The sequence below is a fragment of the Selaginella moellendorffii genome, unplaced genomic scaffold (assembly GCF_000143415.4).
Source record: "Selaginella moellendorffii unplaced genomic scaffold, v1.0 SELMOscaffold_65, whole genome shotgun sequence".
In the NCBI taxonomy this organism is placed as follows: domain Eukaryota; kingdom Viridiplantae; phylum Streptophyta; class Lycopodiopsida; order Selaginellales; family Selaginellaceae; genus Selaginella; species Selaginella moellendorffii.
This window is the reverse complement of record NW_003314326.1, coordinates 241305-266759: the sequence shown is the minus strand read 5'-3', so window position 1 is coordinate 266759 and position 25455 is coordinate 241305. Positions and strand designations below refer to the sequence as shown.

The 25455-nt window shown below is 49.7% G+C and overlaps 6 protein-coding genes across 8 annotated transcripts; 3 read left to right on the top strand and 3 right to left on the bottom strand.

Annotated features, from left to right (window-relative positions):
- Nucleotides 1–3253: 3253 nt before the first annotated feature.
- On the bottom strand, nucleotides 3254–5588 carry LOC112351731 (pentatricopeptide repeat-containing protein At4g02750-like). Its single transcript, XM_024690102.1, has 2 exons — nucleotides 5537–5588; nucleotides 3254–5346 (listed from the first exon to the last, which is right to left on the bottom strand). Exons 1-2 carry the CDS (start codon nucleotides 5586–5588, stop codon nucleotides 3254–3256), a joined length of 2145 nt encoding a protein of 714 aa, XP_024545870.1.
- A 2107-nt stretch (nucleotides 5589–7695) lies between these two features.
- Nucleotides 7696–8471, top strand: LOC9648785. 2 transcript variants are annotated; one of them, XM_024658977.1, is made up of 3 exons: nucleotides 7696–7880; nucleotides 7925–8028; nucleotides 8076–8471. In XM_024658977.1, exons 2-3 carry the CDS (start codon nucleotides 7949–7951, stop codon nucleotides 8320–8322), a joined length of 327 nt encoding a protein of 108 aa, XP_024514745.1. In that variant the 5' UTR covers nucleotides 7696–7880; nucleotides 7925–7948; the 3' UTR covers nucleotides 8323–8471. The 2 variants fall into 2 exon arrangements, with proteins under 2 accessions (XP_024514745.1, XP_024514744.1); XM_024658976.1 differs by having other exon boundaries at nucleotides 7696–8028.
- A 3033-nt stretch (nucleotides 8472–11504) lies between these two features.
- Nucleotides 11505–14446, bottom strand: LOC9649054 (eukaryotic translation initiation factor 3 subunit B). The gene is made up of 11 exons (XM_002984918.2): nucleotides 14247–14446; nucleotides 13966–14194; nucleotides 13766–13912; nucleotides 13573–13701; nucleotides 13394–13522; nucleotides 13256–13339; nucleotides 13072–13196; nucleotides 12816–13014; nucleotides 12225–12757; nucleotides 12069–12177; nucleotides 11505–12006 (listed from the first exon to the last, which is right to left on the bottom strand). Exons 1-11 carry the CDS (start codon nucleotides 14393–14395, stop codon nucleotides 11668–11670), a joined length of 2172 nt encoding a protein of 723 aa, XP_002984964.1. The 5' UTR covers nucleotides 14396–14446; the 3' UTR covers nucleotides 11505–11667.
- A 12-nt stretch (nucleotides 14447–14458) lies between these two features.
- On the top strand, nucleotides 14459–18742 carry LOC9648784 (probable L-ascorbate peroxidase 6, chloroplastic/mitochondrial). 2 transcript variants are annotated; one of them, XM_002985007.2, is made up of 11 exons: nucleotides 16558–16746; nucleotides 16805–16960; nucleotides 17040–17160; nucleotides 17216–17316; nucleotides 17377–17464; nucleotides 17554–17621; nucleotides 17691–17777; nucleotides 17838–17912; nucleotides 17980–18057; nucleotides 18116–18220; nucleotides 18270–18742. In XM_002985007.2, the coding sequence occupies exons 1-11, from the start codon at nucleotides 16609–16611 to the stop codon at nucleotides 18297–18299; spliced, it is 1047 nt and encodes a 348-aa protein (XP_002985053.1). In that variant the 5' UTR covers nucleotides 16558–16608; the 3' UTR covers nucleotides 18300–18742. The 2 variants fall into 2 exon arrangements, with proteins under 2 accessions (XP_002985054.1, XP_002985053.1); XM_002985008.2 differs by lacking the exons at nucleotides 17838–17912; nucleotides 17980–18057; nucleotides 18116–18220; nucleotides 18270–18742 and adding exons at nucleotides 14459–14674; nucleotides 14727–15197 and having other exon boundaries at nucleotides 15261–16746; nucleotides 17691–17761.
- Nucleotides 18743–20319: 1577 nt separating this feature from the next.
- Nucleotides 20320–21947, bottom strand: LOC9649052. The gene is made up of 6 exons (XM_002984916.2): nucleotides 21544–21947; nucleotides 21321–21466; nucleotides 21093–21261; nucleotides 20915–21013; nucleotides 20778–20857; nucleotides 20320–20711 (listed from the first exon to the last, which is right to left on the bottom strand). Exons 1-6 carry the CDS (start codon nucleotides 21901–21903, stop codon nucleotides 20606–20608), a joined length of 960 nt encoding a protein of 319 aa, XP_002984962.1. The 5' UTR covers nucleotides 21904–21947; the 3' UTR covers nucleotides 20320–20605.
- Nucleotides 21948–22332: 385 nt separating this feature from the next.
- On the top strand, nucleotides 22333–24882 carry LOC9648782 (phosphatidylinositol 4-kinase gamma 6). Its single transcript, XM_002985006.2, has one exon. The coding sequence runs from the start codon at nucleotides 22441–22443 to the stop codon at nucleotides 24478–24480; it is 2040 nt and encodes a 679-aa protein (XP_002985052.2). The 5' UTR covers nucleotides 22333–22440; the 3' UTR covers nucleotides 24481–24882.
- The last annotated feature ends 573 nt before the right edge of the window (nucleotides 24883–25455 follow it).

Below are 25455 nucleotides of genomic sequence, written 5' to 3'. Positions count from 1 at the left end.
GGGGGGGGGGGGGGGGGGGGGGCGCTATGAGGGGTTTCAAATATATAGTAGGGATAGTGGTTAGAATGCATGTCTGACCATCTGAGACATTAGTTTAGCTCCTGCAATTTAGGTGCACTACAACTCCCCACCTCCATCCCAAAGGGAAGGCCCAAGCCCCTAGAAAGGGGCAAGGACCAATGAGCCTTATACTACTCAAGTGGGGCATCACTTCATATGAGCCGAGAGCATTGTCAGTTAGTTGCCTTTCTATGAGTAAGAGTTGTTCTTGAACACTTCTTTAAAGAGCTTCTTTGGCACACCCCAAGTTTATCCTTACTCCCACCCAAAGCTACCAACCCCCAATTCTAGCCTCAACTCGATTTGGAAGTATTATTGGAAGGTTTTTTCAAGACTAAGTCTTTAACTTCACTATCTTTACTATACTTTTAAAAGCCCCTACAACCCCCCACCCAACCCCCCCCGTATGGGGGACAATCTATTTGGGCTTTCACCCCATGATCTATATTAGTACTTAAACTCAAACTTACTATTGGAAAGCTTGGGTTATAATACTTTATTCTTTTCCAAGGAACTTTGCTATTATTCCTTGAATAACTTAATATTGGATTAGTTTTGAGTTTGGTTTGATAGAGAGTGGCATGAGTTTATCTGTGTTGTGAACAAAAGTTAGTAGTGTTAACTATTGTAACTCTATTGATGGGGTGTAACATTATGTTGTATTTTGTTATTCACGTAAATCTTTGTAATAGTGACATTGGTGTTGCTTGTGATGTTACTCAATTGATGGTTAAGTCATTGTGATATTTATATCATATCCATATGATTTACGAAGTTGCTTGATCAAATGATGATCAACCCCAAAGTGGTTGATAAAGAAGCTAGTCTACTTGCAAATAGTAGCATTAAAGTAAATTTGACTTGGTTCTCTATGGTAATTCATTATGCTAAATTTAAGTTGGTATCTTGGTTTCTTGAGAGTTACATATTGAGTTTTGAGAAGGTTATAACATTTATTTGTTGTAGCTTATTAGTGGATCTATTAACACTTGAACTACTCCAAGTGTTAAATGGAGAAAGTGTGTAGTTGAGATATTGATATTGTTAACACTTATATTAATGGAATCGAGTGATGGGGAATTATCTTTAGAACTTATCATTTTTTTTATTAATGTTTTGGCTTCACATTTAATCTTGAAAGTGATTAAACAAAAGTGTTAGTGCAATATGGATATCAAAAGATATGGTCTTTGTGATCCAATCTTGGATGTTTATTTTGCATTTTTGTGGATATCAATATTTGATATCAAGTATATGGGCATTTTGGTAGATGCTTATATATTTTATTATGTCATAAGAATTTGTGTTAAAGTGAACTGATATGATGTTGTAGGTAAGAGGAATTAGTTGAGTCATTCTTTCTTTAAGATGGAAAAATTTCCAAAATTTTTTTTAGACTTTTTCAATGGTTAGTTTATTGATCATTTTGCTTGGAAACCATTTTATTTTTATGAGCCATTGCAAGTTAGTGAAAGGGTTAGATTTGACTTTGGTTGGCTTAAACTTTAGTAAGTAGTTTGTATGATGCAGTTTGAGGAATGTTAACTTTTGGGGTTAAGGCAATTAAGTTGGATAAAGTCTGGTATTAGTGTAGAAAAGTAGTTGTTGTGCTTTTCTAGAAAAATGACATTTGTATTTTTCTTTTGTATATTATATTTAATGGCATGTTGCACTTTGCATTTTGTTAAATTTTATAAGAGTAGTGAACTTTTAGTGGCCCTATACCCTAGTTAAGGATAGTGATGTCCAACTTAGTTTTTTACAGTTGAGATGTTAATACCTATATTGAAGCCTTGTTTATTAAGAAGTTGTATACCGTGTAAATCTATCTCATAATCTTCACTTTAATTTCAATTGGGTTTTGATTATGCACAGTTAGCCTATTCAATTATGATCAAAGCTGTTAGTTGGACATGTTAGTGAGCTTATCATAGTTAGATTGGATTTGAGTGGTCATTTTATTTATACTTGTCAAAGTTTTTATATGTTGTACCTAGTGTGTTATTTTCTTGTTAGACAAGTATATAACTTAATGATATGAGTTTAGTGTTTGGTTGTTTTACAACTAGTGATTATTTATAGGCTTTGTTGAGGATTACTAGCACTTACTTAGCTTAATAATGATTTAGCAATGATAGGCTTACTTACCAGATATTATTACAAAGAATCATGTTCTTGGGCTTTTATAGTTTTTCCATTTTTGCATATTGGTTCCACCTCTATTGATATCATGTCAACCACTGGACTAAACACACCGTTGGATTATATTAAGCCTTGGATGTAATGATTCACTTTTTAATAGTGTGTTATCTATAGCTGAGAAGTTGAAGAATTGATCTTGGATACTAAATAAAGTATCTTCAACCTTGGTTGCTAGAGAGTTTTAAATGGTGATTCACTCTTGCTTTCTTTTAACTTTGTTCTAATGTTGATAACATTGAGGCGATATTGTGATATTGACATTATTGGAGTTGAGATTGAAATGAGATGAGTATAATTGTGTGCTAAGTAACATCTTGTATGCCACTACCACCTTCTGCCTGGTTAGTCTCACGTCCTTCATCACCACTCCTTTGAAATCCTTTTGGCACGCCCGTAGGAGCATTGGGATCAATCCCATCTTGTCTTGTTATATATAAGCCTAATTGTCATCAAGTCTCACAACATTGCTCTCATGATTGATCACTAGACTGCTGTCCCTTTGTCCTCGTTTGTTTGTCACCCTCCATTGCATGATCAAGCTTCAGTGGCAAATGAATGAGAGATCTCATGATCTTGTGTAATTCCACTTGTGGTAGCAAATCACAAACTACAAGGATCAATTGAACATTCTTCCAATTGATCAATGCAAGGACCCAACTCCATAGACTAGATGGAGTGTGACCAGGTGTGTAGGAACCATGACACCAGTTCAATTCCTTTCAGGCGGGGCGTACGGATGCCCCTAAAATCTTTGACCGTAAAATTGTTGATGACAACAAACCAAAACGGATGCGAAATTCTCAATCGCTACTCATTCACTAAGATGATCAAAGCCACTCTCTCTCTCTCTCTCTCTCTCTCCCTCCCTGTGGCATCGATCCCCTTACCTATCGCATGCGAAGCGATTGCCCTACATCTGAGCTACATCCCCTTCCTCGCCCTCCAAGCTTCGAGGAGCTCTGTCAACACAGTCGAAATGGTGGTGCTCAGATCAAGATATTGTGGAAAAATTGGTCGCCAAGAGAAGATAGTGGCTGGCGTCATTGGAGCTGAGCTTGGCAGCTCGGCCCCCGCGCTCCAAATCACTGTGGATCCTGCACGAGTTGAGGAAGGAGGCCCACACCACCTCGTCCGGAACAAAAGGCATGGCTTTTAAAAGCTCTTCCGCATCGCCCATCCGGCCGGAGCGGCCCAGAATGTCCACCACGCAGCAGTAATGCTCCCTCGCAGGCACCAGGCCGTGGTCTTGGCTCATGGACTGGAATTGGAGCCGAGCTTCTGCCAGGAGCCCGAGGTGGCTACACGAGTTCAAGATGCTCACGAACGCCGCCTCATCGGGACGGATGCCTTCCACGGCCATGAGCCGGAAGAGCTCAAGAGCTTCTTCTCCCAGGCCCCGCGCGGTGTAGGCCTCGAGCATCACGTCCCAGGTTATGGTGTTGTTGCTCCCGGGAATTTGCTCAAAGATCTCGCGAGCTTCTTCCATGAATCCACTGGATGCGTAGATGGTCACCGTGGCGTTCCAGGAAACCGTGTCTCTCATTGGCATGGTGTGGAAAACTTTGAGAGCTGCGGCGAGATCGCCATTGTTCGCATATCCAATGAGCAGGGTGTTCCACGAGACTACATCACGCCGGGGGATGAGATCGAAGGTGGTTTTGGCCTCGAGCATGTAATGCCCGTGCTGGGCATAGAGGTGGACCATGGTGTTCCAGGCAACCATGTCCTTCTCGGGTATTTCGTCAAAGAGGCTCTTAGCTTGCTCGATATCGCCCCGGTGAGCGTGAGCCACCACCATGGTTGTCCACGAAACCACGCTTGATTCACCAATCCCATTATCATCAAACACTTGCTTAGCCTCCACCATCTCTCCCATTTTCGCCTCGAACTCCATCACCACCGTCACACTCGACATTGTTTTGAGGGGCATCTTTTCAAACGTCATCCTCAATTCGGTGCCATGCCCGGCCGCTCCATAGCCCTGGAGCAACGCGTTCCACGAGACATGGTTTCTCTCCGGCATAGCATCGAAGGTTTTTTTCGCCATCGCCAAGTTGTTGCTCCCGGCATATGCCACCAGCATTGCTGTCCATGAAACTACACTTCGCACTGGCATCTTGCGGAAAATATCTCTCGCTTTTGCCATATACCCACTCTTTGCGTATCTAGGAACCATGAGAGTCCAAGATATGACATCCTTCTCGGGCATTCCAAGGAAAAAATTCTCCGCATCACAAACTTCGGAGCCTTGAATGATTGCGTTCCACACAATGAGACTCACCAAAGGCATTTTCTCTACGAGCAGCTTAGCGGCATCGATACGTCCTTTCTGGGCATTTGCGGTCACCATTGCGTTCCATGACACCTCGTTGCGCTCCGGCATTGTATCAAACACCAACTTTGCCTCTCCGATATCGCCATTCTGTGCATAAACAGTAATAAGCATTGTCCAAGTCACAAAGTCCGTCTGAGGAGTCCTCTCCAACACCATCTTTGTCTCCTCAAGGTACCCATTCGCGGCATATGCTTGACACATTGCATTCCACGCAACCAAGTTTTTCTCGGGCATGTCCAAAAAGACCTTCCTGGCGTCCGCCACGAAACCCTTGAGCGCGTAAGCCCCTAGCATTGTCGTCCACGCAACAGTATCTCTCCGCGGCATGCGATCGAAAAACCCTCGCGCTTTTTCTTGATAGCCATTCTGGGCATATGCTTGCATCATGTTGTTCCAAGAGAAGATATTGTGCTCTGGTAGTGCTCGAAACACCTCCAGGGCACACGCAAGGCGGCCACATCTTCCGTACACACGGATCAACTGGCTGAAAAGCTTCTTGTCGTGTCTATACTCAGAGCTCGAGAGAAGTAGAGCATGCAAGTTCTTTAGCATGAAATTGTTCCATGAATATGCTAATTTAAATAGGCTTTGAATGACCTTATATCCTAGTGAGATTTCAAGCTGAAGCACTACGCCGATTTCTAGCCTGATTACTCCCTGCTCCCTCCTGCTCACGAAGCTCAAGCTCCAGTCCCTTGAAACATAGAAGAGTTTGCTCCATGGGAGAGCGTCCAAAACAGGATAGCTGTCTAGGAACGGCAATCATTCAAGTTTGTGATTGTTTCCTTGGAATGCCCGAGAAGGATGTCATGATCTGTACTCTTATGGTTCCTTCATAGCAGGTATATGGCAAAAGCGAGAGATGTTTTCCGCAAGATGCCCATGCCAAGCATAGTTTACTGAGGGAGCAACAGGGCGAAAGAAACCTTTAATGCTCACCATCTCTCCCACTTGAAATCTCGAGCTTCATCACCCCCGTGACACTGGACATGGCATCTTCACAAACACCTGTGGATCAAGTGTGACAACCATCAGAATCCCACGATCCACGCCCGGCACGGCCATTACATGGCAATCTCATCGCAGCATTTTAAATGAGAGCTTCTGACGCTTCCACACTGGACAAACCCCATGGCGATTGAAATTCGTCCCTGGATTTTGTTTAGGTTAAAAGTGTTTTGGCGCAAGCGAGAGCAATATCTTCGGAGATCGTCACGGTGTTGAAGGCGTTCAATGACTGGCTTCCGGTTGTGAGTCTCAAGCAGTCCATGCAAATTGCCTATCCCGAAGTCCATGGGATTGTCAAAGAGAAGTGTATCTTCAAGCCGCTATATGCGCTTGACAAATTGGTAGTCATATCGCGTGGAGGACTGGGTCATAGAAATCCTGCTAGACGAGACTTTACATCGTTCCTTGCTCTAGGCCAAGGGGACTACCTCATCTCCATGGTGAATTGTTTCCTCCTAGGTATATAGATTTTTGGACTCGCACACCATTGCCAGGTGCGTGACCCGGAATGGCATTCCAGTGTTGCTGATCTTGCTCGGCTTCTTCAACTTGCCAGACAGAGTGCTTCAACTACATGGAAGTTACTGGAGCTCGAACCGGGGTGATGACAAACTTCAATTCTTCGTGGCTGTGCCGAAGAGCGAGCAGGCACTCGTTGCTGGTTTCGCCTGCGATGCAGAACCCGCTGAAGGCGTTTGGTTTTGTAATCGATGTGGCGAGGAAGTAGGAGCGGAAGAAGATGGCGAGGAGCGAGTTGCTCAAGTTCGACTCTGTGCCAGTTATGGAAGACTTGAGAACCGTCTACGGGCTCTGCGACCTTGTGGATGCACGCAAGATTGTCGAAAACGTGGTGACAGACGGGTACAAGTTTTATGCGCATGCTGCCGCTGCATCGTGAGGGAAACGCCAACTACTCCGTGGTGGCGGTGCGAGCAAAGTATAGAAACCAAGAGGTCGTCGTCAAGATCAGGGACACACTCATGTACATGAGGCTCAGGTTCTGCGGTTCCCAAGCTTCTCTCGTAGGGTGCAATGTTTTTGTACATCATGACTGAAGGAGAATTTATCCGATCAACGGCTTTGGAAGGGGAACGAAGGTGAACACGTCCAAGATCGTGACGAAAGTGGATGATGACGATCACTTGCGCGTCATGGCCGATGACGAGGTGGTACAAGTTTTTATCTCAGGAGTGGTGCGAAGGTATTGCAAGGGACGTTGCACGGCTGAAGGATGCTTGTGTGACATGTTTTAGTTCCTCGAGCTGGAGAAGCTCGAGTTGTGATTAGCGGGTAGCTCGTGGTCGACGTAGCCTTCACGAGCGGACGAGAGCTCTTTTAGATTCCTGATTCATTTCTATATGCACTGGCAACTAATATTTCAGACCTTGGAATCTTCTGCACAAAAGAAACGATGCAGCTTCACAACTCGGAACAACCACAGCCTAAGGCGTACTCGAGACACCTCAGCGAAACGTTGTGGGTTTTCTAATGTACAACTTCTATTCCTTGTTCATCGAAGGGCAAAGCAGCATTTTATGATTCGGTACCAGTGCGTGGCTTGACAGCAAAACCTTCAGTACTCGAGACACTCAACACGGAAACTGGCAGTTTCCGAGCTGGATGGAACCGAGGAAACCATGGTGTATCCCTGCAGCATGGAAACGCTGGTGTTACAAGGACTTTAGCATTGGTTGGACGCAGTGACGCAGTCATCTAGAAGAATTCTGTAGAATCTCTCTGCTTAAGTCGCTCTAGTAGGAGTATCAGAGACAACATGACCTGACAATGAGACTGGCATTCACACACATTACACTCATCAAAGCAAAGGTCCCTGGCTCGATTGATAATTTTAGAGACCAAAACGGGGGAATTTTTGTTTTAGCAGATAAGAAATTGGATCACATTCAGCCACATTGTACGAATTCCCCACGAAAATCTCTCACAAATATCTCGGACAAATATGCAATGTGTGGGAGCGCCCTAACAGTGTTGATGTTTTACGACGATGGAATTCTCCTGCGTCGAAAGAGGTGAGCTCGATATGTTATCTTCAGACTAGATCCATGCCATGAGCTGCTTGTAAACTCGAGCGTCTACGTGAGACCACAACGTGCTCTCACAAAGAAGATTGGAGGGATCCCCTATAAAGGGAAATAGCCGTTTAGAAGCCCTAGAATGGCGGACGAGCGAGATTTGAGGGGCTTGCGATTGCCAGCTCGCGCGCCCAGCAATCCCGGCTAGCAGGAATGTGGGCGCCGATGAGGGCTCTGATGGGGTAACTTTTCCCCTTTTTTCTTCTTCTTTCTTAGCTCCCGTCAGGTACAAGCCGATTGCGAGGGCCGGATGGCTGGCTCTAGGCTGGAGGAGCTCGCGATGGCTGGCTATTCGAGCGCGGGCGCTAGCAATGTGGGTGGCGATGAGGGGTAAGCTTTTGCAATTCAGATGATCCATTTGTTGTACTTCCTCTCAGGGATAAGCCGGTCGCGAGGGCCGGATGGCTGACTCGCTCGCCAGCAGCAATTCGGGTGCATGCATCAAAGCCATTGCCGGATTGTCAAAACCTCTGTGTCCAGGGCTGCTCGAGCGATTACTATGCCCTGCCTCCTTGGCCAGCTTTCTTTAGAAGTTTTGTTTCCCTAGAGAGTTCTTTGTTGCCTGATGAATGTGATGATTCCATTCTTGTTTGTTTTTCTTGGAGAGGCTCACTCTCACAATGACTCCCCTTAGACATGTAACAAAGCCAAAGCTGGAGTTGCGGGTGTAATTCATGTGCTTGAGTTTTCAAACCATTCCACCTTGATAACTTGCTGAGAAATCAACCTCCGTGTAGCCTTCAAGAAATAAATGCAATGCTATAGATAATGTTTCCGATCTGGCAACAGTTTCCGTGACTTTGACAGTGAAGAACCTAGAAGTCTATTTGCAAGTGGAAACATCTTCCACAATGGGGATGAAGATGATCCAGATGAAGATGCTTGTAGAACCAATCCAAAGATGAAGATTATCCAGACAAAGACACTCCTGCTCTCTCTGCTCAGCCTTTTCTCACATCCCAGACTACAGCTGGGCTTCAAACCTGGCTTTTTGGCAGCTGAGCCACCACCACCTTTGCACCAGGTTTTTGTAGCTGATCACGATGCTCCAGATGAGAGTGGTGATGTGGAAATCTGTCATGATAGTGAGACTTCTCAAGACACTGCTCCAGTTGAAGAATGGGTCCTGGATGACATGCTCACGCTTGATGATGTGGAAGCAAAGAGGGGAATAAAGAGTTACAATGCTGCCAAGAATGCCGAGAAGAATGAGCGACTTCACTTGCATTGAGAGGTAATTTCTCCCCGAACCCAATTTCTCAATAAACTTACGGATTTCGAGCTAGAGTAAGTAGTGTCGTTGTAAAATTGGGACTAGACAGCAGTGGGAACGCTTAAAGTTTTGTTGAACTGATCCAAAGATGGAGATTATCCAGACAAAGATTCTCCTGCTTGCTCTGTTCAGCCTTCTCTCACGTCCCAGACTACAGTCAAGCTTCAAAACTGGCTTTTTTGCAGGAAAAAAAAAAGAGCTAGCAAAAAAAACTGGCAAGTGCAATGGTGGCCCAGGTTTGACCAAACAGGATCATAATAGGAGCATGCTCCAGAGGAGCTAGAAGAAAGCTATTTAAAACTTGCCAAGAATGGGTATATGGGAGATTAGTGAGAAATCCCACAATCTCCAACTCCTTTTCACTGAAAGAAGTAAAAACTGGAGGAAAAATTGGACAAGCCAGGGCAGTCCCAAGGTCCAGCAGAAATGTGTGGTGAGCCTCTCTCATCCACCTTCCAATCCGGTGTTTCCAGCTTCTGCCACCATTTCTGCTGGACCTCGCAACTACCCTGACCGTTTTTCTTGTCCATTTCTATGAGCAGGCAGCTTTACGCCTGTGTGGCAGATCTCACCTTACCCACCAATTATATCAACCGTGCTGCTCGTCCCACACTTTGCTGTCCCCTCAGGGCACTTCCTGATCCTCCAGTTTCTGCTACTTTTGATGAAGAGGAGTTGGAGATTCTGGGATTTCTCACTGATCTCCCATCCTTTTAGCTCCTCTGGAGCATACTCCTGTTGTGATCCTGTTTGGCCAAACCTGGGCTCCACTGCACTTGCAAGTTTTCCTCATTAGCTCTTGGCTGCAAAAAAGCCAGTTTTGAAGCTTAGCTGTAGTCTGGGACGTGAGAGAAGGCTAAGCAAAGCTAGCTGGAGCATCTTTGTCTGGATAATCTTCATCTTTGGATCAGTTTAACAAAACTACTGGCTCTCACTCTAACTCTGTAGGTTTATTGAGAAATTGGGTTTGGACAGTGCACCAGTGAAGAACCCGGGGAACCTAAGAGTCAATTTGCAAGTGGACACCTATGGAGGCACATCGCTCTCTCACCTCTCAACGCAAGCGAAGTCCATTCTCCTCGGCATTCTTCTTGGCAACTCTTTATTCCCCTATATGTGGGGATATCCCCTCTAACCGTCGTGACCTAATGCTGACGTGGTGGAATATGAAATATTCCCTCAGTTCTACATTGTTATCACCGCAGACGCTTTGGACGTCGCGAGCTCATCGGAGCTTTCGAGCCTGTCGATGCTCCAGCAGCTCACATCTGCCAAAGTTCAGGATACGATCGTGAGAAACTAACATTGCGGCAGTGACCAAAGGTCCAAGTGTATTCAAGCTTTTTCTTAAGAGAAGAGCATTAGCATCAGAGTAGTAGCTGCGCGAACACGAGGAAGCTCATCACGATTCGATTCCCATTCACAGATACAATTTCTTTCGAGCAACACCGGACCCAAATTATTGAGAGGTGCCAGATAGGCGGGAAGCAGCGGGACAGATGAAGAAGCGCCACTGGCGGATTAAACTCGACGTCGTGATGGTGCTACACTATCGTATTGGACAAAAGGTTTACTTCCGAACTTGAAAAGGTTCTAGAAAAATTGCCCTTTGAGTCGAGAAATCGAGACTGGAAGGGCAAGGGCTAATGGCGTCTCCAAAGAAGGGGTGCTGGGGCACAGGGATATCGGGCATTATGCCCGAGGTTGTGGCTCAAATCCTCGCCAGGCTCCCCTTCTCGGCTGTTCTAAGCGCCAGGTGCGTGTGCCGCGTGTGGAGGTCAGTGGTGGACGAGCCCACCTTCCGGAGATCTTACAGGGACAGCGCGTGCCTCTTCCCCGACGCCAATTGCATCCAGGACAGCAGCGGCAAGGCGATGCGTTGGGCGCCCCGGCATTTCGAGGACGTGGAGGAGGACGTTCCCGACTGGCTGTGCGCCGTGTCTCAAGACAAGCGCCTCTTCCTCGCGCGCTCCACACAGGTGAGGCGGCTCTTCGTCGGGAGTCCCTTCGTCAACCGCTGGGAGGAGATCCCCTACCTGCAATTTGGAGACATGTCCAGGGTCCGCCTCATTGCCACGCGTTCTTGGTCCCCTCCCTGGGATTACAAGCTTGTGGTGTGGCGCTCGGATGGCGTGGTTTGGAGCTTCACTCGCGGACAAGCGGAGTGGCACAGTGTGACGGGGGCCTTGCGCGATGGATCGCTGCTGCTGGTGGTGACACAAGACGTTGTTCTCTGTAGAAAGGGTATGGAGGTGGCCTTTTTTGATCTGGCAAGGAAGAGTGTGACACATAGGCTTTTAATCGACAACCCGCGTGTAGAGTATGTCCTGGCTCCTTGGAGGGGGAAGCTCTATTACTTGGTGCTCAAGGATGTGGGAGGTCTACAGTACGAGATCATAATCTCGGAGTCCTTGTGGAGGCAACGTGTTGAGAAGGATGTGGGCCTGCGCAAGATGGAAAATTGCCAAGACTTGAGTTATATTGGACAAGCCGGGAACTTCATGAATTTTGCTTGTGTCTCGGGCAACGGTGATAAAGCATTCTTTTCGTTTGATTTAGATAAGGGTACCTGGGATACCAAAGTATATGCATCCCCGCCACCCCTATCAATACACTTGTAAAGGTCGAAATTAAATGCCTAGAATATACCTAGATATAGGTATATTCCTCACTCAACAATAAACGCAATTATGATTTTACGCCTCAAGGTCCTCTTCCTTGATCTCTTCCACGTCGATCACCTCCTCAATCTCGACCTCTTCGTCTTCGTACTCCTGCTCGTCGTCGCTGGGCTCGCCATCACGAAGATCCTGCCGGTAAGGCTTGTCCGCCTCGTGCATTTGCTTCCACGAAGACAGCCACCCGTTCCACTCCTCAATCAGCTTCCTCCTCTGCTCCAACTCCTGGGTGCTGTGGAACCTCGACGATTCTATGTCCTCTTGGTCATACCTCTTGGAATACTGTTTCAAGTTCCTAAAAATCTCGGCTTCCTCTTCGCTACTAAGGAGAGATGGAGGCCTGGGGCGCCACAAGAACTGTAAGGAAACACAAGCAACCGTCAGTCGGCGGCAGTGGATGGCACTCACAATTTCCAAACCTGGAAGAATCTGTCCCTTGAAACCTTGTATATCAGCTTCCCATGGAAAGACCAGATAATGAAGCCGTTCTCCATTTGGTGCACGGAAGTAACAGAAGTAGCCACATATCTGCAAACGACCGGTGGTAAGGATAAGTTCGTTTCAGAAGAGCTTACCTTCCAGCGGGATCCCAATCCACATCAGTTGCCATGAAATGCTCTGCCGTTGCCATAGTCTCGAGATCATCAACATTGTAGAACTCGAGCTGCCCGTTATACGCCTTGAGACCCGCCAGCACAATGAAGCGCCCCGCAGGCGACCAGTAGAGAGCATTTGCCTGCTTTCCTTTGAGCGTGGCAAGCTTGGTTACACGGTCCACGTTGTTTGGGCTCTTCATCGAGTAGAACGTTACGTCGGGACGAGGACCATCTCCATGAATGATGGCGAATCGGTGGCCCTTTGGTTCCCATGCGAAGGCGATAATCTTGTCGTTTTTGTTCTCAAGCTCCAAGACCTCGATAGGAATGTCGCGTTCTTTGATCCGGAAGAGCTCAAAACCGGTATACGTGCTCTTCTTCGTCTTTGTATACCGATCAACTTTGACTGCTAGATAGTCTCCGTTGCTTTGCCAGTACATCTTGCAGTCACTGACACTGAAAAGGTTCTTCTGCCTCAGTTCTTCCCTGCCAGGAATTTGAACCAGGCTAACCTGTTGAAGTCAAGAGCAAACCAGGTCACATGTAGAGAAATCAAACACAAATACATACCCTCGCAGGCTGATTGCCACCGTTGCCTTCTGGGACAAAAAGGGCCAGAATTGAATCGGTTGGTGACCAGCTAAAATCTATAACATTGTCAACTTTCAGCGACTTCTTGTCCAGTAAACCCATGGTCTCTGTCTCGTAAACACTTATACAGTGCTTTCCTATACGCGCAAAATACTTGTCATCACGGCCGCCAGACCACCTAGATATAGGAAGTAGCATTTGAGCCCAAGTTAAGATGGTAATCATCCGAACTAACCTGAACACTGGCCAAGACACTCCGGCAACACCTCCAGTCCCACCAGTAGCAAACTCGTCGGCGCTGCCCTTGAATTCTCGGTGCGATTTACCACTTCGTACGTCGAAAACGTTAAGCACTACTTTCTGCCAAATCATAGCAAGTACTCAGACCAGCTCAACACCGGTTGCAACTTCGAACTTACTTGTGTTTCGCGGGGATTGCTTGGTTCGTGGCTGCTGTACGTTACGAGGAACTTTTCGGATGGGGAGAAGTCAATTAGCCGCACCTACGTTTGACACGGTAAAACAGATGAAGCAAAATTTAAGGTCGAAGTTCCAACCTGTTGGTGAATGAATCGAGTGATCCGGCTAAAGTTAGTGCATCCACCCCATATGACAGCACCTTGCCGATGAATTGTTGCGAGATACGTCCCAAGGGGAGACCATTGAACAAAGCTTTCCGTCCAGAACTATTTAAAAGAGAATCAGACCAGATAGAGATAACAGTAGCCCGGCCTACCGATCGATGATATGCCGTCTCGGCCTTCAACAGACGGGCATCGTTCCAGCACACCTCTGTCTCCGTGCCAAATCGTATCACAAATTGATCGCGTCCTTTCTCGTCCATCAGCCATTCGAGAAGATTCTCCTGATGCAAAGTAAATAGTGTTTAAGAAAAGAAAGAAGCACGTAAGCAACAAAGTAAGACATACCCCTGGCACGTAGCTCTTGATCTCTGGAGCTACCCACTGCTCAGGAACTTTCATGTACTTGTCAATGTCATCGAACATCCTCACCATAAAGACGTGAGATTTGTCGAGCTTATACCCATCGGCTTGATCCCGAGCGGTATGGGCCTCCTGCAAAGTAGATTGAGAAACGATATAGAAAAATTCCACCACATCTTGCATACCTGGGGACTGGAGTACTCGATGAAAGCAAAGCCCGACGTTTTGCCAGTCGCTTTGTCTTTCGGCATGAAGAGCGTTCTAATAATTCCCATTTGTCCAAAAATCTTGCGTACCACGTTTTCGAGCTTCTCATACTTGGCAGGCTCCACCACCGGGAGATTGTCTACGACAATTATGCTCCCGAAACCAGACTCGCTCTCCACAATCTCCTCCTCCTCCTCTTCATCCTCACTAGCCACAACCGAGATCCGCTAAGTGGAGCGATTTCGACAAGAAAGCCTACCTCTTGATTCCAAAATCCTCGCCCGGAGGGAGCTGAATCTCATCGAGATTCACCTGCGACCAGTCGATGTTCAAGCCAGGCCTGGGTGGCTGCTGCTGCGGCGACGACGGCTGTGGATCGTAGCGGTATGGGAGGGCGACCTCCGCCATCGCTGCTGCTCGTAAACCCTAAAAAGCCCTACAAACCCTAGGCGATCGCTACCGTCAAATTTGAGTGGCGTGGATGCGCTTCTGTCCAATTCGTTGGCGTCAACACGGCAAGCCGCCAAATGCACAAAAAGGAGTGAACCCCGCGACCATAAGACGAGCACCAGAGAAGAAAAGGAATTCTCGCCTCGCCCTGGATAAGATCGATTTGCGGCAAGAAGAATGTTTAATCGCTTGAGCTCTAGGCTGCGCAATTCTGGAGCTCACGGCCACAGCAACAAGGTGAGAGGCTGAATTGGGTCGCAGGAATTCACTCGCTTGTTTCTCCTCGCAGAAGAAGATCGATTCACGGCCAGCATCATCGCCCCCTGCTGCTCGCAATGGGAATCGCCCATCATCGCCGGCGAACTGGGACGACACGGAGAGCCTAGACTCGTACAGTGCCTTCCACGCCGAGAGCCTGTTCCCGCTTGATTCCAGCGGCGAGCAGGCGGTGGATCCTCTGGCCTCCACCAACGATCAGTTCCTGGGGAGCCTTTCCTTCAATTCCTCGTCCGATGACAACGATCAGGCCTCCAAGAGAAGCTGGCCGACATCCTCGTCGGTGCCCGAGGAGGAGATCAACGTGGGACCGGCTGTTCTTCCCGAGTACGTCGAGGCCGAGGAGCAATTCCTGGATGATTACGAGGACTACTTCGAGAACCTGTCCCTGGACAATGTGAGGAAGGAGCAGTACTCCAATCTCGACCTCCAGCGCGTGGTACACCTTGACTACGCCAACAATCCACTCTTCTCGAGCTACCAGGTATTTTGCCTTCACACGGCATTTGCTGGAACGCGCATAGCCTGATCGTTGGGATCTCCTCAGGTGGAGGAACACACGCAGTTTCTTCTGGAAGAGGCTCCCTGCTCGGCATCCATTCTCCCATCCGGCTCTCGGCTAAGAAACCGGATAGTCGGCCTCCAGAACAGGATCCTTGGCATGCTCAACGCATCCAAGGACGATTACCCGACGCTCGTCTTGACGGCTGGGGTGTCGGCCAGCTTCCGATTGTTCGCAGAGATCTACCCACTGGACAGGAGCAGCCAGATTCTCGTGTGCCAGGACACGCACGAGTCCATCCGCCACCTCGTCTCGGCCGCGGCGAGGTCGGGCACCCGAGTTAGCGTTGCCGGGCTGCGATCGACGGACCTCGCCGCTCCCCGGGGCGAGATCCAACGGCTGCTAAACAAGATGGCGTCGAGACTGGTCATCGGCCAAGGCGGCGGCGTCGTCGTCATTCCAGCGCAATCCGGCCTCACCGGCACTCGCTATGGTGTGGATTGGATCAAACAAACGCACGCCAAGGGGTGGCACGCGCTGCTGGATGTCTCGATCGCCCTCCCCGCGGCTGGAGTAGTGGACGTCGCGATCGAGCGGCCCGAATTCGTGGTGGGCTCGCTGCATCACGCGCTGGGGTATCCTCCCGGCGTGGGATTCCTGGCGATCAGGCGGGATGTGGAGGCTCTGGTGATGAAGAAGCTCAAATCCAGGACAAGCCCAGCGTTTGTGGAGGCCGCGGGAGTTCACATTGCTTGCGAGGACGGTGGAATGGTGATCAATGGGCTCACGCTGGCGGCAGTAGCGACGGGATTGGATCATCTGGAATCGATCGGCATGGACAGGATCGGGAAGAGGGTCGAATGCCTGGCAGCGTGGCTGCATGCCAATCTCAAGAGGATCAACCACGTCGGCGAGAACTCGCGGCCCATGATCAAGGTCTACGGCAGCAAGGAGCGCGAGCGAGGGAGCATGGTGGTGTTCAATCTCGTGGATTCCACTGGGAATCTCTTCCCGCCTCACATTGTTCGCAGCCTGGCCGAGAAGCAGAACATCAAGCTCGGGACTTGCGGATTCGCGAATCATCCACTGGTGGCGCCGATTTCCCAGCGATCATCGTCGGCGCATCCACTCGCCACATTCAGGGCCGTGACAATCTCGCTGGGTGCCGTGTCGAATTTCCAGGATGCCTATCGATTCGTCCAGTTCTTGCTGCGATTCAGGGACGAGGAGTACATGTCGGTGGAGGCCATGGGATTCATCGACGAGTCAGCGTTCAAACAACGTTGAATGGACTAGCCGGTCGTGTAGTTTAAAACTCTTTGCCGGAATATTTAGTGAATATTCTGCTATCTCGAGCAAAAAAGTCCCTTCTCTCAAACAGGAGTAGTAAAGAATGGCGATGGCGTCGGCGAGGTCGATCGTTTTCTCCGGGGCGCTTCTCTGCAAATCTCTTCCTGCTGTCACTGCGAGGCTCAGCATTGCTGCGGCGCCTCATCGGCGGCTCTCATCATCGGGTTTGTCGCTCCGTGCGGTGAGTGTTTGCCTCCTCTCTTTCTCGATGTCGATGGATCGTGTTTGCAACCGATCAGGCCTGCTCGCGGAGGATCAGAACTTTTGCCATGTCTGGGAGTGGAGCCGCCGCCGTGGAATCGTCCCAGAGGATCGCGTCTCAGCTCGATCAGCTAGTGGGAGCGAGGGAAGCGATCAAGGAAGTGATCACGAAAATGCATTGCAATCCTATAGTAGTAAGTGTCAAAAAAAACACTCGCACTGTTTTCTTTATTTTTCAACGATCAAACCTTGTGAGCTCTTTCAAATCGACAGATTAGATTGGGATGGCACGACGCTGGAACGTATGACAAGAACATCAGCGAGTGGCCCAAGTGTGGTGGTGCCAATGGAAGCCTGCGCTTCCCTATCGAGTTGGAACATGGAGCGAATGCTGGTAACTTTTAGGAACTTGCGAAAAGCTTGGAACGATCCCTTCGAACTTACGGCAGGACTCATAAATGCTCTCAAGCTGCTTAATCCCGTGAAGGAGAAATTCACCGCAGTAAGCTATGCCGATCTTTTCCAGCTTGCAAGCGCCACCGCCATAGAGGTAAACTTATCAAGAAAGAACAAAGAAGCCGGCCTAAACTTCTAAAGGTGATGGAATCAGATGGCTGGAGGACCCCGGATTCCAATGCGATATGGAAGAGTTGATACCGTAGGCCCAGAGCAATGCCCGAAGGAGGGTAACCTTCCAAGTAAGAATGAGTTTTCCAAGCGCTAGCCAACTTGGACTTCGACAAATGATGTCCGTTTCTTTGACGCCTGGAATTAATTTTCTTTCCAGGTGCCGGACCCCCAAATCCTTCCGAGCACCTTCGCAAAGTGTTTCACAGGATGGGACTGGATGACAAGGTGCGCTTTCCGCTTTGAAGAATTTTCCTGGCTTGAGCAGACTTTTACTCATCGCCTTGATATACCAAGGACATTGTTGCCCTGTCAGGTGCTCATACCTTGGGACGATCTAGACCAGAACGGAGTGGCTGGGGAAAAAAGGAAACGAAATACACGGTAACGAAAGTGGTTCTTTCAGAAGCTTCGATGACATTTTGATGCTTGAGACCATGATAGAAAGACGGACCTGGAGCTCCAGGAGGCCAGTCCTGGACTGTGGAATGGCTGAAATTTGACAATTCATATTTCAAGGTAGACTTTATTCCAAGGACGAAAAAAAAATTTGGATAGTAGTGAACGCCGGTTGTATCGTATGCAGGATATCAAGGAGAAAAGAGACGAAGATCTTCTCGTCTTGCCAACTGACGCAGTCCTTTTCGAAGATCCAGGATTCAAGGTAAAGAATAGACCAACTTAAGAAAATTAGAAAAACTTATCTCAATGTATATCTCCAGGAGCATGCCGAGCTCTACGCCAAGGATCAGGACGCGTTCTTCAAGGACTATGCTCAAGCGCATGCCAAGCTGAGTGAACTGGGAGCCAAATTCGATCCACCTCAAGTTTGTAGCTCTTGTTCTCCTCCTTGTTGGCTGACTGATGTGGTTGCAGGGAATCCGGATCGACGAGAGCACAAGTTAGGCATAACCAGTACAGTTTTTGCGAAAAGAGTAAAAGAATAATACCCGTGATCAAGTGTGATCGTGGACGAAGTCGAAGTTTAATTGGCAATTGAAGACGCGCACTAGTGTTGACAACGATCGCTCTTTCCGGACAATAGTCTCCAAAGATGCAAGCTGAGATGAGATTACTGGACAAGTGTCGGATTTGTCACAAGCTCGTGCTCTCACTGTTGGAAAGCGCTGTTTTGGCGGCCAGTCCAAGCCCGCAAGTGTCCATAAAGCGTACGCGTATCGATCGTGCTGTTCACAAAGATCTAAAACAGTCGAGACAAGATTTTTTATTCGAGCTCCACGAGCAGCCCAGGTGCTGAGTTCGTGCTTGGCTACCCAGCATTCGCGAGAGAAAAGGGCCACACAGGAACGCCACCTTTCTACTGTTTTTGTAATAACAATAGTTTTGTTCATCCAGATCAAATCAAACTTAAGAATAGAACGAAGGAATTGTCAGACATCCGGCTCATCTCTCCCTTCCAGCACGAGTCTCATGGCGTAAAGATACGCAGGACTTCCAGCCATCACCACTTTGGTCTTGGACTCGGGCAAGTACTCGACGTTTATCATGTTGCGAGCAGCCATGGCCCGGAGCTGAGAGCTCCCCTCGCTCACATCCTTGCCAAACACCTTGTCCAGAACAACAGACCACTCCAAGCTCCCTTCGTTCTCCACGAGCAGCTCCGCCACCCTTCGGTACTTGTCCCCCTCCCACCTAGATGATCACCATCAAAAACACAAATGATTAGATCCAAGCACTTCTTAGAAACAAGATATCTATCACTTACTCGCCATCCCTGCCTTCCAGTCCGGTGTGTACGCCCCCAACCACGGAGCCAACTATTGCGCTAAGATTCGGGTATGGGGAGACGCAAAATCCAAGCAACCTGGGGCAGCCACCACAAACGGGGTATATCTCGCGCCATTCCTCGTCACTAACTAGATCTCTCCTCGACCACCACCGCTGCCACCACGGTCTCCTGTCCTCCGCTGCCCTTCGCTTACGAAGAAACGCCCTAGCGGCCTTCTCGCTGAAGTATCCCAAGTGAAAGGGAAGAACTTGGTCATGCCAATCCTCCCGCAAAGAGTCGTCTAGACTCGCCAGGATCACCACCCCTCTCCTCTCCCGTGCAATCTTCGCAAGGACTTCTATCAGTGCCCGTGGCTGTGGAAAGATCTCGGGAATCCTTTCAGCCTGGTCGATGATAAAAACTGGCTGGAGCTGATGCTCACTAGCTAGTATCTCCTCTATCACCTCTAGGATTGTCAAGTCTTTGGAATCTTCCATGAGAAAATTGTCGGTACCTTGGATCCACTCGAGAACATCCGTCATCCTGAAACAAGTGAGATCGAGGTGGTAGACGGGGATCGTTCTGCCATACTTGGAAGCCATGACAGCCCGAAGCTCCCGCAGAAGAGCCGTCTTGCCGGAGAGCTCCGGCCCCTGCAGAAGCACAATCTTATCTATGCGCCGTTCCACGTAGCCTAGCAAGTCGCGCAGCTCCCTCTCCCTGCCCACAAGTTGCTTCATTGCGCTACGTAAAAGGAATTAGGGTTCTTCGGGACTTATAGTATACAAATGACAAACGGACGGTCAGGATTTCCTGGTGTCGCGAGGAAAAGGTGAACTGGTAGACAAAGCGATGGAAGTTTTACTGAAGGAGAGAATCGATGAAATCGATGAACTGCGGGGGTTCTCTAGTGAAGAGCTTCGTCAGTGTGGAGTGCCCACGCTGGTATCCGAAAAAGAAGAGAAAGTTAATGGACACTATAGATTTTTTATAAGCTGTTATAAAACATTTACTCTTCAAACTCCTTATTGAGACCATGGGAATAATTTATAAATTATAGATTCTGGAACAAGAGGTTAAAAATTCTCCCCCTTGAAAAATTTCCTCTAGGTGGACCCTGTCATAGCACTTACGAAAGATGAGAAAGTTTGTTCCCAGGAGGGCCATATGCCAGAGATCACGGCACGATCTCAGAACTTTCAACTGGGAGTAAAATTTGATCGAAACTCATTGCAGGAACTTCGGATTGACGAGAGCAGAGGTAACCAAGTTTGTCTTGAAGCAAAGCAAAAGACCAAAACCAATACGTGTGAGCTGCAAGTGTCCCGTGATCGTGGACGCGATCAACTCGAAGCTTGATTGGGAATTGAAGATGTGCACTTTGACATGACAGTGCCGACAACGAATGCAAAAGCGGCAAGCCCAACGAATTCCCGGAAATCTCGACCGACCAGAAAAAGATTGATTGCCTGGATACAAAACATTACTCGTCGACCATTTGAGGCGGCAAGCCGGGTCTCAAGAGGAGATATAATGCAGGACCAACGAGTGGAATGATGGACACTGGAATCAGCCATGAGTTATTGGACCTGGAAAAGCACCAATGAAGATGAAGATTCTATCAGTGCTCACAAGCTCGACTCGACTCGAGTTACCTCCGAAACGTGATATCGTTGAACACCCAGAAGACCACGAGCAGATTAAGCAAGACAAAGTCGATGCTCATCACGTGAATCTGCACAAAAAACCGGTGATCCAAGTCACGCCAAACTCGGCAACTTGAAATCCTTACAAATCGGCTCTCTCGGAAAAATCCTAAGTACTGACTCCAGCTCTCACTGTTGGAAAGCGCTGCTTTCGCGGCCAGTCCAAGCGCGCAAGCGGCTACAAACTGGATACACATCGATCGAGAAGGAAAAAAAAAATCAAAATCACACTAAGAGTTGAGGAAGAAATCGAGACAAACTTACAAAAGACAAGATTTTTGATTCCAGCACCACGAGAGGCCAGGTGCTGAGCTCTTGCTTGGTTACGCGGGGTGGCGGTGGATTCCACAGCCCAAAGTACGGCAACAAGGCAAAAATCCCCGTGAAGAAAGAAACGAGAGAAAACGGCCACACAGGAACGCCACCTTTCTCACTGGAAGTGGCAAAGTTTCGTGAGCTTTGTTCTTCCAAATCGAAACTTCAAGTACCTACCTTCTTCCAGTGGGGATGAGAAGCATCGCATAGATGAGTGGAAGAAGGCCCATGCTAAACCAGACTGTGACAAGCACCGGGTTGATCGAGAAACCTTCGTCGCCTCGCAAGAGCAGCAGCTTCTCCACGAACAATTGATCCCTGTACTGAATGGAATTGGTGGTGGAACTGGAAACCATCGAGAAAGGAAGAAAAACTCCAATCCTCTAAGCTATCCTCTTACCGGTGTTTGGTTTGGAGCCATGGTGAAAGCGTACCCAATCAATCCCGCCCATAGAACATACACTGGCGCATTGGACAGCCACCTCAATCCATCCCCGCCGCCATCGCCGGAATCTCCATTGCCATCGCCAATGCGGCCACTGGCTCCTCCGGATTCATCAGCAGCGAGCGCGTCCTCTTCTTCTTTCTCAGCTTCTTTCGTCTCTGTGGTGGCGCACAGCCGCAGCACCAGGCGGCGATGCTGCGATTGCAATTGCGACCGACATCGCACTGGCACCACGACGAGATTGCGATTTCTCCTCAGCCGCGGCAGACTGCCGGGCCTGGAGGGAAGAGGAGACGCTGCGAGGGCAAACGCCATAGCCAAGCTTCTTGAGAATTGCCAGTCGCGGGAATCGAACGCCTCCCCGCCAGTTAGAAGGTTTGACCCGGTAGTAATTCGAAAGATATTCCCCCTTTCCTAAAGATGAGGGAGGGCACTTTGGCATTTAGACAGATGGACCAATGCACCATACAAAAAAATTGGCAAATGCAATCACATCGTAAGAGCGTACTTTGTCGTCATGGTGACAGCGACATTGGACCCATCCTCCTCATCCAAAATTCGTTCTCTCTCTCATGCAAACAAAGAGAGAAGAAAGCCTTGGCGAGTGGGAGAGGAATCGATCCCGAGATGCATGGCGGCAGCTCTAACGTCGGGCGTAGCCGGCGAGACTCGAACCCCCGACCGGCCAACGCAGCCAGCCAACCTACCTCTGCTACGCTCCAGAGAGGAGGACGAGAAAGAAAAGGAGAGAGAGAGAGAAAGAGAGAGGCGGAGGAGAGCGTTCTTCTTGTTTCTCTCTTTCAATCCTCCTCCCTCGCCTCCCAGCTCCCGGCGCGGAGAGATCGATCGAGAATGCCGCCGGAAGCTCCATCCCTGGCTATGGCGATGCCCGAGCTCGAGCAAGAGGCGCGGCTGCTGCATGGAGGGGGCGGCGGCGGCGGGGGCGATGGGCAAGGTAAGCAGCAGTGGAAGAAGCAGCAGGGATGGAGGCGGCGGATCTTTGTCCAGACGGACAACGGCAGCGTGCTGGGGATGGAGGTCCACCGCAGCGACAAGGTCCAGTCGATCAAGAAGAAGATCCAGGCGGTGCTGCGCATCTCCACGGAGAACAGCGATCTTTCTTTCGGGGATCACGTCCTCGAGGACGACGTGAGCGAGCTGCGCTGCGACTCGCCCGTGCTGCTGGCGCGCAGCAGCACCATCCACCGGAGCTTCTCCACGCCGTGCCTCTGCCCGTCCAAGAAAGAGAGCAATGCGGCAATCTTTCTCGGGGGGGAGGAGGAGGAGGAGGACAGCCGCGGGCCGTTCGAGATCGTGGGCGGATGGAGCTGCTGCGCCAGGATCAAGCGCCTCATCCAGGAGAGCTGCGCCGGGATCGAGCGTGGCGTGGAGCCGCTCCCAGCGCAGGGAGGACTGGGAGGAGCCTACTACTTCCGAGACCGCCACGGCAAGAAGATCGCCATCGTCAAGCCAGCGGACGAGGAGCCACTGGCGCCCAACAATCCGCGAGGATTCGTGGGCCGCCGCCTCGGACAGGCGGGGCTCAGTCGATCCATCCGCGTCGGCGAGACTGGCATTCGCGAGGTGGCCGCGTATCTCCTGGATCACGGCCACTTCGCCCAGGTGCCGGCCACTGTTCTTGTCAAGGCCGTGCATCCCATCTTCCACATCAACTCGGCGTGGAGTCGGTCCGGGAGCAAGCTCGCCAAGATTGGATCGTTCCAGGAGTTCGTGGAGCACGACTACGAGGCCAGCGAATGCGGCTGCTCGCGCTTCCCGGCCTCGGCAGTCCACCGCGTGGGAATCCTCGACGTCCGGCTCTTCAACACGGATCGCCATGCCGGGAACATCCTCGTCCGCCACAACACCGCCGCCGCGGCCACCACCAACATGTGTAACTCGGTGGAGCTCATCCCAATCGATCACGGCCTATGCCTCCCGGAGAGCATCGAAGATCCATACTTTGAGTGGCTGCATTGGCCGCAGGCTTCCTTCCCGTTCTCCGAGGAGGAGCTCGACTACATCCGGGTGTTGGATCCGGCCAAGGACGCGGACATGCTGAGGAAGCAGCTCCCCATGCTCAAGGAAGCGTGCATCCGGATGATGATCCTGTGCACGAGCTTCCTGAAGCGAGCGGCCGAGGCCGGGCTGTGCCTGGCGGAAGTCGGGTCGATGATGAGCAGGGAGCTGGACGACAGTGGCGAGACGTGCAGCAGCGAGCTGGAGAAGATGTGTACAGTGGCCAGAGATCAGGCGGCACAGGAGTCAGCGCTAGCCGGATCGCAATTGGTGACGGACGAGTCCGAGAACGAGAAGGGTGGCGGACATGAAGAAGATGACGACGACGAGGAACAGGTGTTTGAGATCGACATGGACGAGCAGCAGCAGCAGCAGTTGCAGCTAATCTCTCCATCGCGAGCTGCTAGCGACGCGAAGAACTCGCCACGAACTTCGCCAGTGAAGAAGCAGCTCTTCCGGTCGGTGTCCGAGATGCAGCCAGTGAGAGAGGAGGAGGAGGAAGACGATGGCGATGGTGAGGACGATGACGATGACGATCTCGATCTCGGCCTGGATCGATCCAGAGGCTGCTGCTCCAGCTGCGTCACCACACCCAGCAGCAGCATCGGTCGAATGAACTTTAAGAAGAAGAAAGCCAAGAAGAAGCGAGCCTCCTCCAAGGGGTTTGCATCGGCGTCCGCGCACAAGCGCAGCACTGCCCGGCCGGCGGAGACGTCCTTGGCCCTGTCGAGCCTGTGCGACAGGGAATGGAACGCTTTCATGCGATGCTTCCACAGCGTTTGTGGCCAAGTTTTGGAGCGACACAACGCGGAGAAGGGGAGCGCGATGATCCGGCTACAGCAGATGAGACTGGGAACGTCGTGCCAGTTCTAGGTAGAGGCTATAGGCAGCTAGCTAGCTCGCTCGCTCGCTTGGCGTGGAAAAGGAGCGCTATCTTTTGTTACAGAGACAAAGGAGTGGCTTGTACAATTTTGTAAATGAAGAAGCAGTCAGTTAGAGCCGTTAGATCGGGATCGGATGGCCCGGATCTCCTCCTCTGGTTTCGTGACAACGATGACCATGACAGGATATGCGATACTTTAACAGGAAGATCTTTTTGACAGGCGTTGCGCGGCGGCCAAGGATTCGCCAGCTCCTTTGGCAAGTGCCCTCAACACTGCCCAGGGCTGGTTTGCTATAAATCGCGAGCCCAATGTAGCATACTACCAGGGGCGCCATCTTTGTAGAGCGAGCATTTGTATTCTTGTTAAGGTTTGTCCTAAACATTGCAACGAATTCTAGTGTTGCAGAGTATTGGTGGAAATCTTCCCGCCAATATGCAGGAGAATATACTCCAGGCATGCCAGGGGACGAGACAGACTGATGTCGCATGTTTCCTGTTGGCCTTTTAAAGCTGTTACATGATCCCTGCAATTCCTACCAGATCTCACATAGTGTTTTGTGTTTCTAGTGGCGATTCTTGCCCTGATTGCACAGGCAACGCCGAGTCTGGATCAAGTGATCCCAAGCCTGGAGGGACGACTGAGCTAGAATGCCTGAGGAGTGAACCGCCTTAACGTCGCCAGTAGTGCTTGTCGCCGAGGGCGTGTTTTCTGTATGTCTCCAGACATTCCCGGTGTATAATCGAATGCCCGTGCGAGACGTGGTCTCTTGAAACGCTATCGTTGCAGCAGCTGCCCAATAGGGGCATTTGTGTTCTTAAGAGCGGGTTATTTCTTTGACACCGAAATGGAACTTGGTGTCGTGTCACAAATGATCTCTGCCAAGACGCTGGCAATGCCGTGAAGCTCATCGAGTATGAAAACGCTTCCCATGGATTCTACGGGGACGCTAGCTGCCAGGAATCCG

What these genes read in the sequence shown, in the direction of transcription:
- LOC112351731 (XM_024690102.1), bottom strand. Translation starts at nt 5,588, where the DNA reads ATGTCCAGTGTCACGGGGGTGATGAAGCTCGAGATTTCAAGTGGGAGA. An exon ending in GATTTCAAGTGGGAGAGATG is followed by an intron (nt 5,347 to 5,536) that starts GTGAGCATTAAA and finishes TGCCGTTCCTAG; the next exon opens with ACAGCTATCCTGTTTTGGAC.
- LOC9648785 (XM_024658977.1), top strand. Translation starts at nt 7,949, where the DNA reads ATGGCTGGCTCTAGGCTGGAGGAGCTCGCGATGGCTGGCTATTCGAGC. An exon ending in AATGTGGGTGGCGATGAGGG is followed by an intron (nt 8,029 to 8,075) that starts GTAAGCTTTTGC and finishes ACTTCCTCTCAG; the next exon opens with GGATAAGCCGGTCGCGAGGG.
- LOC9649054 (XM_002984918.2), bottom strand. Translation starts at nt 14,395, where the DNA reads ATGGCGGAGGTCGCCCTCCCATACCGCTACGATCCACAGCCGTCGTCG. An exon ending in GAGGATTTTGGAATCAAGAG is followed by an intron (nt 14,195 to 14,246) that starts GTAGGCTTTCTT and finishes GGTTGTGGCTAG; the next exon opens with TGAGGATGAAGAGGAGGAGG. An exon ending in GTGGCAATCAGCCTGCGAGG is followed by an intron (nt 12,758 to 12,815) that starts GTATGTATTTGT and finishes TGACTTCAACAG; the next exon opens with GTTAGCCTGGTTCAAATTCC.
- LOC9648784 (XM_002985008.2), top strand. Translation starts at nt 14,615, where the DNA reads ATGTTTAATCGCTTGAGCTCTAGGCTGCGCAATTCTGGAGCTCACGGC. An exon ending in CTCACGGCCACAGCAACAAG is followed by an intron (nt 14,675 to 14,726) that starts GTGAGAGGCTGA and finishes TTCTCCTCGCAG; the next exon opens with AAGAAGATCGATTCACGGCC. An exon ending in CACTCTTCTCGAGCTACCAG is followed by an intron (nt 15,198 to 15,260) that starts GTATTTTGCCTT and finishes GGATCTCCTCAG; the next exon opens with GTGGAGGAACACACGCAGTT.
- LOC9649052 (XM_002984916.2), bottom strand. Translation starts at nt 21,903, where the DNA reads ATGGCGTTTGCCCTCGCAGCGTCTCCTCTTCCCTCCAGGCCCGGCAGT. An exon ending in TGGCTCCAAACCAAACACCG is followed by an intron (nt 21,467 to 21,543) that starts GTAAGAGGATAG and finishes AATTCCATTCAG; the next exon opens with TACAGGGATCAATTGTTCGT. An exon ending in TTTTCCGAGAGAGCCGATTT is followed by an intron (nt 20,858 to 20,914) that starts GTAAGGATTTCA and finishes TTTTTTGTGCAG; the next exon opens with ATTCACGTGATGAGCATCGA.
- LOC9648782 (XM_002985006.2), top strand. Translation starts at nt 22,441, where the DNA reads ATGCCGCCGGAAGCTCCATCCCTGGCTATGGCGATGCCCGAGCTCGAG.